This window comes from Sinocyclocheilus grahami, unplaced genomic scaffold, assembly GCF_001515645.1.
Source record: "Sinocyclocheilus grahami isolate Dianchi unplaced genomic scaffold, SAMN03320097.WGS_v1.1 scaffold21.1, whole genome shotgun sequence".
Classification (NCBI taxonomy): Eukaryota; Metazoa; Chordata; class Actinopteri; order Cypriniformes; family Cyprinidae; genus Sinocyclocheilus; species Sinocyclocheilus grahami.
The window spans coordinates 3,867,183-3,880,811 of record NW_015505200.1 but is presented as its reverse complement, the minus strand read 5'-3'; the positions used below and the strand labels follow the sequence as shown (position 1 = coordinate 3,880,811).

Sequence of the window (13,629 nt, the reverse complement as noted above, 5' to 3'; positions counted from 1 at the left end):
AGATAAGACACACCTGGGGAGACTAATCAAGGGGAACCAATGAACAAACGGACTACAAACTGACTACAAACACCACGGGAGACAGGAAGTGACAAAAGTCCAAGGCAAGGCACAGAGAGAATGAAACAAAAACAAGAATGAGTTGATTTGTGAGGAAAGCAATCACGTTTATTTTCTAAAACCAAAATAAATCTGAACACCTCAAAATTACATAACAAAAAAAAAAACAATATCCTTCAAAAAGGTCTCTTCAGTATAATGGATAAATAAAACAATGTTAAGTAAAATTAAAAAACCAAAGACTTCTTGCACTGGATGTGCTGGTTTGGGCCTCATTGCCGGCTGCAGTCATGTCCTCATCTCATATATAAAACACCTGTGATTCACAAATACTTGCTAGGAACTCACATTCACATAAAGTAGCCTTGTTGAAAAGTTTGGGTGAGTAAGGGCAAAATGCACAAGATGCAGTACTTTCAGTGACCTGTAATAGGCAATATCACGTCTTTTGTAGCAGAAATAAACTGCTGCAGAAAAAGCTAGGTCCATGCAAAATGTAGTGTGTAACTGCAACACTCATTTCAAATGTAGTGGAGTAAAGAGTACAGATACTCATTGAAAAATGTAGTGAAGTAGAGAGTAAAAGTTGCTAATATCTTTGATACTCAGTACAACTACAAAGTATCGAAAAAGATACTCAAGTACAGTAACTAATTGCATTTACTCCAATACTTTACACCTCTGCGCGTAGTCCAAGTCTTCTTCTCTGTTGCAGGTCTGGCATGTATACTACATCGTTTTGTGTCGGTTTCGTGTGGATGCAGATATTTCTTGAAACGAGGAGAAAAAAAAGATAGGCTAGGGAAAGCTCTGGCTTCGTGTGGCCGTAGCCTAACTCGCTCGTCTCTCCCGCATAAACCCTATAACTGCCGTGTAGCAAAATAAACAGCAATTTCACAATGATTATAAAGTCTGTGCGCTGCACTACATTCTTTATTATTAAACAAAGTAATTAGAACAACGTCAGTCTACATTAATCAACACATTCTTAGGAAATAGTGGGTTCACAGCGAATTATCATAACTACTTCAGTAAGACAGTAATATTGTGCTTTACCTGGAAACCTAAAGCTGCACTAGGTATACATCACATATTAGCACAAAAACTTGATATTTTGAGCACTCAATTGAAAATGTACACATAATGTATCAATTATACTTACAGGTTGAGGTTCGGAGAGCTTGTTAGTTCAAATTAAGAAGATTAGAAGCCGACGAAGATAAAAGCCAAGATTAGAGAAGCAGTCCTTGGTAAAATGACATGCACACAACAAAAGGTTTGAATTGTATTTCTGTGGTATCCTTGAATACAGCGTCTTCTCCACATGATGTAAACACACTAACTAGCGGATGTGTTTGTGGGCAGGGCAGACTCTGTTCGTATTTCGCGGGCAGGCGGGGATTATGCAAATATGTTACCCAGTGACGTATACCGGTAACAGGCAAACGATTCGAAAATATGACGACTGGTTAAGGAGATTCAGAATCGACTCTCTCTTTTGAGAGACAATATCTTTATTTATCATGCACTTTTTTGATTAATAACTTTGCAGATTGTTTTCATTTAGGGATAGCTACGTTATACAATGCAAAAGAGATATTTTTCAAAAACCAATATGACCTGCTCTTTAATGTGTTTTTTTTCATGCTAGTTTTACAGAAATCCCCTTATTTAACTGTTTTTGTCCTTTTTTTTATTTTTATTTTTTACATCTGTTCAATAAGTAACTGGAACAGTTTTATTATCTTGAACGTCAGTGCTTCTGATTAGAAAAATGTAATATGATTATCCTGGCTTTGGGTCACCTAAAAAGATATCATGCTTTTTTACTGATAAAATATGTATGCCAAACAAAAACTTTGTAGCTACTTTAACTTTAAGGGAAAGTACAAAGTCGTGTCTAATAGAAGTAAATCTCTTTGTCTAAACATGTAGGAGATACATAAATCCACTGATGTTTTTATACTTTGACTTCAAACCTTTGGCTTTAGAGCTGCTGTGAGGTGCATCTGGGATCCAGGCTGCCATAATAATCAGGAGGGAATGTTGTGGGAATTCCCCCTATCTGCTACTTTGGAATTTCTTATTGGTCTGGCATAATATTTGGGCCTGTAAAAAGAGAATGTTCAAAGAAAGAGAGAATGAGAATGAAAAAGTCAAAGGAAAGATGTTGTACTTTAGTTTCAAAGCTGTTTATTTGTCCTCTTTCCTCTATGTTAATCCGACTCTGATTTCGGATTGTTTGAATAGTACATGGACAAGGCAAAAACATTCATTTTTAAAAAGTTTTTTTGTTTGTTTACCTACATGCTAATTCCAATTATATTTCCGTTTGCGTCACAATGATACATTTCCAGTCCAGATGGTGAATGAGCAGGGAGAGCGGGTCATACTGACAATAAATTATTAATAATTCACAGTTTAAGCAAAGATCAGCCATCCATGTGTCATGTTACATGTGATTATTAATGGGTGGACTATGTTAGCAATCTGCATTTGAGAAATCAGATTTCCCTCTGTACAGCAACTGAGCTGAATGTTAATGAGTCAAGTAAAAATTATTAAATAAATAGAAGGGGTCATAGACCAATATAGATCAGCATAAAATAGTTTTACATAAACATGTTCGAGATGTTTTAATTAATTTTAATTTTCCTATATGTTTATGGTCATAATAAAATATATAATATAAATATATATATAATAAATAAATAATATATATATAAATAGGTAAATATATTTATATTGTCCAAAATATATTTTAAAAAGTACATTTTGCATTTACCAGAAAAAAATCTTGCCCCTTGAGGTACATTTTTTTCATACATTTGGGCATTTGAAGGTGTAAATGGAATATATTTTCAATTTGAAATATACATCTTTTTAAGCTGTGTTTTTTACAATATATATTTAGCTTATTTTTAAAATATACATTGGCCAGAATATTGTTAAATGGAAACGAACAAAGTAAAGTAACACCAGATATAAAATGACATATGACAGTTTACAAAGCCAGATGAAAACTTGGGCAGCAACAAACAACAAGTAATAAGAGATGTCCACATCCTTGGCTGAAGTAGAGACATCTTGCCTGCAATATTGATCCTATTAGTTAATGTTTTTGTCAAATGGGCCTGCTGCTGACACATCAGATCTTGTCGAAGTCGAAGCAGAGTTTTGCAGTGAGACAAATCAGTCTTTAGGGTGATCGTATTAACCCAAAAACTGAGAAAACAGTGTTAAAAGTCAAACAACGGTCTGATTTACCACAGTGTGACTTTCATCACATGTGCGATAAAGAATAACCAGACTGAAAAGGAAGTTGCCATTCCACCCTTAACCAGTCTCGCATGAATCAATTCATTCACACTTTGTTGTAAATGTTTCTGGTTTAATGACAGACCCCTTTCACAAACAAATACACCCTCATTATTTTTTTGTTGAGGCAAACTAGGGGGCTTTCCCTGAAAATTCTTCTACACACAAAGCTCTGCTTATCTGGCCCTGCCCTGGGCCTGTGCCGGTGTCCAGAGGAAGTCCACAACAGTCTCCCATCACCCGCCACCCATACTATCCCTGCTTTTGTCAGGAAACACTGAACAAGCCAGTGGACAGGGCCTTGTTTGGTCTTCAGAGTGTTGCCATGTGGTGGGACAGAGAGAGTTACTAATTAAAACCAGTCGCTAAACATCAGCAATCGCTCTTTCAATAGGACCACTTTGTGTACCATGAGGTTTTCCTTAAAGACCTCATAAAATCACGAATGGAGCTTTGTGGCATTTAAGTCATGTCTGTTTGCTCTAAAGTCATCTATACCAGTGGTCCAGGCCTCAGCAGAGGGGGGGCCTAAATAAGTCTTAGGCCTTATTTAAATTAGTTACATTAACATAATCTTAAAAAAATCATAATAAATAAAAAAACTCATAATAAAAAAAAAAGTTAAGATACTGAAAACAAATTTTTGAGTGTATTTCTGTAACAATAGAAGTACCAGAAGTACACATTAAAAAATCGTCTTGGACAAAATGTGGCCTATAAGCTCAGAAGATCTGACAAAATGAATCTTAATGAGATATCTGCATTTGATATTTCCACTTTTTATCTTATAGGAAAACAGACCAAAAGTATTGATGACTCATCCTGCACTACACAGATTTGGTCCAATCACATTCTCCCTGGTAAGAGAATGACCCGCCCCCTGACACAACCTGCAACAGTAAGAAGCAAATCATAGTTAAAAGGATAGTTAATGCAAAAATGAACATTCTGTAATAATTTATTCACCCTCATGTTGTTTCAAACCTAAATGACTTCAGTATAGTCAAAATAACACTGGACCCCATTGAATTTATTGTATGGAAAAAAATAGAAGCACAGAAGTCATACAGGTTTGGAACAACATGAGGACAGAATATTCATTTTTTGGTTGACCTGCCCCTTTAATAGTTTTGACGTAACCAAAGCCTACAAATAAGGGATGAGCACTTCATTCATGTGTTTGTATAAAGGACTCTCAGTTTATTTACACTCGAGCATATAAATGATATGACCTGGCCAACAGTGTCACAGTTTGTGTTACTCAGCAGTGACTCTCAGCTCAGCCCACCAGCTGAACCTGGCCAAGGAGGGGGCAGGGTGCTGTGAGTTTGTGCTAAGGAAATTGAGGAAGCTGTCAAAAAGAAGCGAAACTCCAGTCAGACTCCATTTTGTTGTGGTTCCCGAATGTGATTCACTGGTTCTAAGACTGCCTCTGGAAATACTGGCAAGTGGGTGACAGCGCGAATTGCTCAGTCAGAGTGAGAAACGCACCCCAGCATTTTACTGTTACTTTTTACTCACGCAGGCTTACTCAAAACATCAAACGACTGCAATGTCAGGTTATGAGAGCTGTGGGATATTTATGAGACAAAGTCATATGTTTAGGTTAAAAAGCAGGCATTTCTTTTCTTTCACCATGGTTTACAAGTTAGCAAAGAGTTTGATTAACAATTAAAATACATTTGGATTTTTTAAAGTCTTTTTTTTGTTACATTTTAAACATTAAGAAAGTCTCTTCATCAGGGTTGCATTTATTTGATCAAAAATACAGTAAAAACGGTAATATTGTGAAATTTTATTACAATTTAAAATAACTTTTTGATTTTAATTTGATTGATTGATTTTTATTCTTGTGATGGCAAAGCTGGTTTTTCTGCATCATTATTCCAGTCTTCAGTGTCACATGATCCTTCAGAAATCATCTAATATGCTGCTTTGGTGCTCAAGAAACATTTCTCATTAATATCAATGTTGAAAATAGTACTTTTCTGGATTCTTTGATGAATAGAAAGTTCAAAAGAGCATTTATTTGAAACAGATTTCTTTTTAAAAATGTAAAGGTCTTTCCTCTCACTGTTGATCAATTTAATGCATCTTGCTGAATGAAAGTATTGATTTCTTAAAAAAACAAAAAAAACGTACTAAACACTGTCTCTTCGTCGTGTCATCTGCGTGCCACACTAAGCACACCCACATGTTCTTTGTATGAAACATTGTACATTTAATTGTGATTCAGAAAAGAAGTTAATCTGACACCATGATTAAAGTCAATGAAAAATGCATCAGTCTAGGTCTCAATGAATAATGCAGAGAAACAGAATGCTTTGATATGATAATAGTTCAAAATATCAGTTCGAGTCTGAACATGCATCTTTTTTTAAACTTTGGATTAAATATCCTTAAAAGGCTTTTTTATATTTTGTACCATCTTATATTTCATAGTGGAGAACAGAATATGTTTAGCTGTTTTGAATTGACACATCCATCCACTTAAAAATGTTTTGACTTGTAGATGGGTGGTACCTTTATCAGAAATTATCATTACTTTAATAGATCTCTACTGTGGCTTTTTCTTAATGGGACTGTTCATTTAAAAATGAAAATTATGTTGTTCACGTCATTCCAAATGTACATGATTTTCTTTCATCTGTGGAACAAAAATGTTGACATTTTGTTTTAATGAGATATTTTCACTCACTGGCTGTTTAAAAAATGCCCAAAAAGCCAGTTCTTTTCAGTGAATGGTTTACAGTTCAGAAAGAATAATTTGTTCAAGTTCGTTCTGACTTTTGTGTCTTGACAAGAAAAAGGTCTCCGTTATCTCAGCTCCAGACTGAGTACAGGCTGATCCAGTGCTACTCTAATGTTTCAGTTGGGTGACTGACATCATTAGACCTGAAGTGCATAGTATTTAAATTGTGGAACACTAGAGCCCTCAGGCCCGCTGAGTACAGATAAAAAAGTTAACCTTGGTGCTGAATTTCGTATTGTTGTATCAATGTGTGCTACTAACTCTGTGTGCATCAAAATCACATGTTGAACTAGATCAAGTTGACACTTTACATCAGTCTCAGTGGTGCTTGCTAAGGTTATGAACAAACCCCTAATCCTAAATATTAAACTTCAATGCAACATCTCCTCCAGTGGATATAACACATCAAACGGTCAAAAATCTCATATTTCATTGAAGGAGGGACCCAAGCCATACAGAGATGAGAAGAGACGTGGAGGTAGTGTTTTTTATAGTAATATTCATACAGCATACTATTTTAGTATTTATAAATACTAAAAATTTATTTTTATATTTTCAGTTTTTGTTTTTATTTTAATAATTTTGTCATGTGTTTCTGTTATTTTTTGTCAGCTTCTTGAAATTATTTTTAAAATATTTATTTTTTATTTCAGTTTTACTTCAACTTAAACCTATTTTATTTCAGTTAGTTGCCAAAGTAAAAGTTTTTCCATCTAATATTTATATTTTATTTCATTTAAAGTTTACTTCAATGAACAAAAAATACTTTTAATAGTTTTAGATAGGCCCTCCAACCTAACAACCACCCAAAACAACTGCGTAGCAACACCTAACCACCCAAAACACTATTATCAATCTCTGGCGAGCATTTTGCGGCAAACATGACTTTTTCTTCAGAAAAGTAATAGTTTCATTTCTGAACCGCAACTATCTACTAGTTGATTTATGGAAAAAGGAGAGTTCTTTGTTTATATGAAAACACAATTTATGGTTTTCCCCTCTCAAAGGTCTTGCCTTTTCAACTGCCTCCACTGTTTGTATTTTTGGCTTGACAGCACTTTTTAAACTCCTTATTGATACATCTGCAGACATGTCCAGACATGCCGGAACTTGTTGACCTTTGTGTGTCTGTCATTTATTTCCAACTTCCATACAAATGTCCTTGTGTTTCGCATGACTAAAAACAATATGGAGAAGAGAAGAGTTTGGGGTGGAAAGGTTATCATGAGTATGAACAACACATTTTCCATTAGATATTTGTCAGTGATATTCTTTGAGATAACTCTCACATGGATTATTGAGTTGTTCTTGGTCAAACAGCCCCCTGACATTGCTAAGATTGGTTTAGTGAGTCAGAGATTCTGCACAGAGGTGCGTTTCATGAGCTGTTGTGTTTGGATGTGACTTCAGCCCTCCTTTTCCTCTTGAATGCAGTGGAAACAGATGGCTCTGCCTGATACCACCCACTGGCAACCAGAGATCAGCACCCACCTTTTATCTCTCACATACAAGAGATCAGCGTGACACACTAAGGCACTTTGCAATGAAGCTCTACAGCACTGTTGGAAATACAAAAATGACCATATAGCAAAACATTTGCTAAATAAATCTGTATATGTTACTGGTCAAATAAATTTGATTAACCATGACTGCATTGGACATCAGCCATAATTGTTGATAAGTAAATCAGGCTGCTGTGGAAGGTTACAATAAAAGGCTTTCCATGACTACAAGCAAGTTCGTGGCAGATATCCAGGTTGTTCAATGCTCTGTGTGAATGATTGCCTGGCTTGCGGGGCATTGTTTAGTGTGTCTGCCCATGTAGCCCATTTTGACAATAATTTACGGGGCTGCTCTTTACTTAGAGATGCACTTGCAACAGTGAGCGTGGACCACTTAGTGACAACATTAGTTGAGAAGAGAGACCCTCACTGGAATACAACAATATTCAGATTGAACTGAGCTTCTAAACAGGTAAGGACATTTGGGGTAACCCCTTTGCCATGGCCAAGTACTACATACTGGTTTTGGAAGTCATATTAACACTCATGGCTTGTTGAGATATACTTCACTGCTTTTGTGTTTTGGGTCTCAGAGATCCCAATGATGTAAGGGTAAAAACAATATTTTAAAATACTATTTTCCCTTGAAAATTGTATATGTTATTCTAACCTATTCAAAATATATAAAGCTTAAACCTTCACAATGTGGGCATGCACTTATTTAGAAATGCCATTACTGTCTAGTATAGTAACAATGTTTCTGTTTGGTGTTAATTTGACCCCCCCCCACACCCCCTTTTTTATATAAATATTATTTTATAACATCATTTTATATATATTTCTGTATAACTTTTATTATAATTATTTTTAGTAATCTTAAATAATAGTTTCTGTGACACCAAATATACAAAAATATATAATCAAGTGTAATCTATCTATCTATCTATCTATCTATCTATCTATCTATCTATCTATCTATCTATCTATCTATCTATCTATCTATCTATCTATCTATTTATAGCTGAAATTGAAATTTTAATTCATTATGACAAAATGTAGAAAACTTAGGAAGTACCAACCTAATACTTAAATATACTTTTAAATATATTTAAGTTTAAGCAAAATTAGTTTAAACTATAAATGTGCTTCTCAGAGAAACTTGGGAAGATGTTGTTCATTTTTTGACTTCTGACTCAAGAGTCATTTTAGCTTATTCATTCTTGCTGCTCATGGTGTGTGACAGAAGTTGACAGTAAGGATGTGCTCATTAAATGATTTTATCTGAGTGAGGATGCACAATTGCTTGTTGTTCTTTTCTAGTGACTCAGTTGTGATTGTGAAAGACTCATTCTTACTCTCTATCCTACCCATACCTGTACTTTTACCCGTTTCATGCGCTCTCATCACTTGCTGTTACTATTCTACAAGTGTGTAGAGCGGTAAACTGTGGTGAAAGTTTTGGCACGAAGATTAATATCTCTCAAGAGTGATGTGGAGGCAAAGACTGGGGAGAGGCAGAAGAGTGGTGAACTGAACTTGAGGTGTGGAATACTGTTGACTAAATCTGAGTACTTTAACAGCAACTCACTGCACAGACAGGTGGGAACTTCCCTGACGGTGTTAAGAAAAGTTTTGTACATTAAAAAGAACCTCATTCTCTTAAAGACGCTCTTCGGGTTGGCTTCCAAGAAACAGATTAAACCAGGTGCCCAGGTTAAAATCAGTTTTTATCTTTTTCAATTGTTATCATCAACTGCAACTTAATCTAGGACTCAAGCTGTGTCTCGAACACCATTCTTGTTAGTCTGGCCCAATAAACCGCTCAAATTGAAATTTATATCCTCTTGATACTAAAATATTATCATAAGAATCAAAACCTCAGCAAATCAGATTCGTAAAAATGAATTTATCAATTATCAATTAACATCTCACAGGTCTTTTTTACAGTCTTCCTGCCCTTCTGATGTTATGCCTTCATATATTTTTAAAGAGGTGTTTCCAGTTTTAAGTCCGATCGTGACTGCTGCTATTAACAGCTCTCTAGTCAATGGGGTGGTACCAGCTTTGAAACATGCTATAGTACAACCATTGTTGAAAAAGCATCATCTTGATCAGCATATCATGAATAATTACAGACCCATTTTTAAACTATCTTTAATTTCAGAAGTCTTGGAAAAAGTTGTCTACTCTCAAATTCCATCTTACCTAAGCATTTTGGTGTTTTTGATCCTTTTCAGTCTGGTTCAGGGAACGACACAGTACTGAATCTGCGTTGGTGAAGGTTACCAATGATATTTTACTCACTCTTGACTCTTAGTTCTTGCTGTATTTTAATCCTGGTTGATTTAAGTGCAGCATTTGACACATAAAATCCTTTTACAAAGGCTCAATCATATAGCTGGGTTTCAGGGGTCTGCGCTGGAGTGGTTTGCCTCTTACCTCAAAGAGAGTACCGTTTCTGTTAATGTAGGAGAATACTTCCCATCTTGTGCACAAATTTCTTATGGTGTACCGCAGGGTTCCATTTTGGGTCCTCTTCTTTTGTCATATTATTCAGAGACACAACTTATCTTAACATTTCTACGCCGACGACACTCAGTTTTATCTTCCTGTTAAAGATGACAGCTGTTCTGTGTCCAGTTTGTTTGATTGTCTGCATGACATCAAATACTAGATGGACATACATTTTTTACAGCTAAACAATGACAAAACTTAAATAATTATCTTTGGCCCATCGGTTTTGACCTATGAAATTGTCAATCACCTTGGTCCCCTCTCTTCTAATGTACATGACTGTGTCAAAAACCTTGGTGTTATATTTGATCCCACCTTGTGTTTTGATAAACAGATTAGTGCTGTCATGAAAAGCAATTTCTTTCAGTTAAGATCTATTGCTAGACTCAAGATGATGCTTTTTAAGAAGGACCTCGAAACCGTCATTCATGCTTTCATAACATCAAGGTTGGACTACAGTAATTCTCTCTAACTCGGTTTGTCTAAATCAGCTTCAGATCGCTTGCAGATGGTACAAAATGTGGCAGCCAGATTACTGACCGGCACTAAAAAACATGAGCACATTACACCTGTGCTCGCCTCTCTTCACTGTTAAGTTTTTTTTTAAAAACGTTTTTTAAAGTTTTGCATGGACTTGCACCGCAGTGCATTTGTGATCTTCTCAATCCATATGCTGCTTCAATACCCCTTTGATAATCTAGTCAAATTCTACTCTCAGTTCCACATTCTCAATTTAAAGCTAAAGGTGATCAGGCTTTCTCGGTGGCTGCCCCTTGGCTCTAGTCTTCCTCTCTATATTAGATCTGCTTCTTCTATTTCTGTGTTCATATCCTTTTTGAAGACCTATTGTTATTCTTTGTGCTTTCATTCTTCATGAGGGTGTTAATTTTCATTTGTCCATTTGTTTTTGTTTTATATTCTGTCTAGTCTTTTATTTTGTTTTAATTTTGTTGTATATTTAGCACTTTGGTTTCAACATCTGTTGCTTTAAATGTGCTTTATAAATCAATAAACTAAACTAAATATGTAATTTTTATTGGGCATATCTAACATTCACAAACATTTCAAACTACAACCTAACAAACAAGCTTTTTTATTTTTTTAAGTAGATCAGTTCCAAACAGGTAGTTTGATGGCATTTTGGCCCATTGGCCCAACAACTTCATATTATTGATTTTGAGGTTCATTGAAAAAAAGTGCTAGTCTGAATGTTTGTTGGACTGCATCCCATTATGGTGGTACCCTCAATGGTGGTTCAGCAGTAACCTTTTTCATATATATATATATATATATATATATATATATATGAAAATAAGAATCAAAAGAATCAAAACCTCAGCAAATACTTATTTTGTAATATATTATTGAAAATATTTATATATAAAATAATAAATCATAAATATGTATAAAACAATAAATAAAACCAAATTGATTGAATAATTATATATTTTAATTCACCCAAAAATTAAAATTTGCTGAAAACCAGCCTATCCAAATGTAGTTTAGTTTGTTTTTTTCTTTGGATCTGATTTAGAGAAATGTATTACATCACTTGCTTACCAATGGATCCTCTGCAGTGAATGGGTGCCGTCAGAATGAGGAATCAAACTGCTGATAAAAAAATATCTACTGTACATTTTACATGGCCTGAGGGTTAGAACGTTTTCAGCTAATTTAATTTTTTGGTTGAAATATTCCTTGAAAATTCTCTTTATTGCTATAAATAAGGTCAAAATTATTGTAAGTCTATATATAATTCTACATATACATTGTGAAATGTACAGTGAAGAAATGATTAAAATCACTTTTTGAACAAGGCTATATTAATAAATACAATGTGATGTGTGTCGTCACAGATTTCTTCATCATGGCCAATCAGCCTCTACTACTGTCTCAGGAGACTTTAGCTCAGTTCAATCACTCCATGGCCACAGAACCAGCTGCCTCAGGACCTCCAAGGCGACGTCTGGGCTCTATCTCCACTCGCCGAAGCTCCAAAGACCAATCCAAGGACCAGCCCCACCACAGACCCCTGTTCCTCAGAGGCATGACGGTTCTTTCATCTGAGTCATCGTTCTTGAGCGCCAACATCAGCAATTCTCGCATCTCCATGGGCAAGCGGTTCTCATTCGCAGGCTGGCACCAGGGAGGAAGAGTAAGCTTCTCTGGACTGTACCTTCAACAGCCAATCCAGGAGGTTTATGTGGAGAACACCTACAGAATGGGGCCAGAACCAGGGTGCCATTTCAATGCTAGCAGGACCCAGCAGATCTTACAGGCCACTTTGGATAGTTATTTGGAAGGTGTGTGTTACAGTCCTGATAGTTGTAGCCAGCTTTGTCAGATGTTAGCAGATCTAGTTCTCAGTAAGCTAAAAGATGTCAATCCGCCACGATATAAACTTGTGTGCCAGGTGGTGGTCGGACAGAGTGGTAAACAAGGTATAAGTGTGGCCAGCTGTAGCCTGATGAACCCCAACACTGACAACTACACATCTGCTGTTTTCCAAAATCACTCACTGTTTGCTGTGGCTTTAGTACACTGTATGTACTTTGAATGAAGGCTATATCAACAAACATATGTGACCCTAGACCACAAAACCAGTCTTAAGTGTCAATTTTTAAAAATTAAGATTTATACATCATAAATAACCTGAATAAATAAGCTTTCCATTGATGTATGGTTTGTTAGGATAGGACAATATTTGGCCGAGATACAACTATTTGAAAATCTGGAATCTGACAGACTGGCGTTCCTTCTGGTCCCCCTCTACAACAGATCCCTCAAAATAGAGAAAAAAAGTAGAGTGCAAAAATCTCTAAATATTGAGAAAATCGCCTTATCCAAAATGAAATTATCCAAACGAAGTCCTTAGCAATGCATATTACCAATCAAAAAATAAGTTGAGATATATTTACGGTAGGAAATTTACTAAATATCTTCATGGAACATGATCTTTTCTTAATATCCTAATGATTTTTGCCATAAAAGACAAATCAATAATTTTGACCCATACAATGTATTTTTGGCTATTGCTACAAATATATCTCAGCGACTTAAGACTGGTTTTGTGGTCCAGGGTCACATTTATTATATACCACAACCATCACACATATATATATATATATATATATATATATATATAAATAAATAAAACAGTAATATAGTGTGAAATATAATTGTTAAGAAAGGATTTTAATAGTCAAATTGGGTCGGTCCAATTTTTGTTGTTGTTTCTGAATTAAGTCTCTTACATCAAAGTTTTTCCATTTTAATACATTTCTAAAAATAAATTAATACTATGATGGTAAAGCGGATTTTCTAGCAATCATTACTTCAGAATCATATTTTATCTACAAACCGTAATTTTATATACACACTTGATTTTATTTGTTTGGATTTTATGCTGTAAGAAAATAAAAGATAAGAAATAACATGTTTTTATTTTCTGCCTTTGAAAAGATATATATATATATATATACA

The 13,629-nt window shown here is 35.1% G+C and overlaps 1 protein-coding gene across 1 annotated transcript; it reads left to right on the top strand.

The window, feature by feature from the left end:
- Nucleotides 1-8,041: 8,041 nt before the first annotated feature.
- LOC107559085 (tctex1 domain-containing protein 1-like) lies at nucleotides 8,042-12,730 on the top strand. Its single transcript, XM_016242817.1, has 2 exons — nucleotides 8,042-8,104; nucleotides 12,003-12,730. Exon 2 carries the CDS (start codon nucleotides 12,014-12,016, stop codon nucleotides 12,704-12,706), a length of 693 nt encoding a protein of 230 aa, XP_016098303.1. The 5' UTR covers nucleotides 8,042-8,104; nucleotides 12,003-12,013; the 3' UTR covers nucleotides 12,707-12,730.
- Nucleotides 12,731-13,629: the final 899 nt, after the last annotated feature.

Coding starts and splice junctions, on each gene's coding strand:
- LOC107559085 (XM_016242817.1), top strand. CDS start 12,014: ATGGCCAATCAGCCTCTACTACTGTCTCAGGAGACTTTAGCTCAGTTC.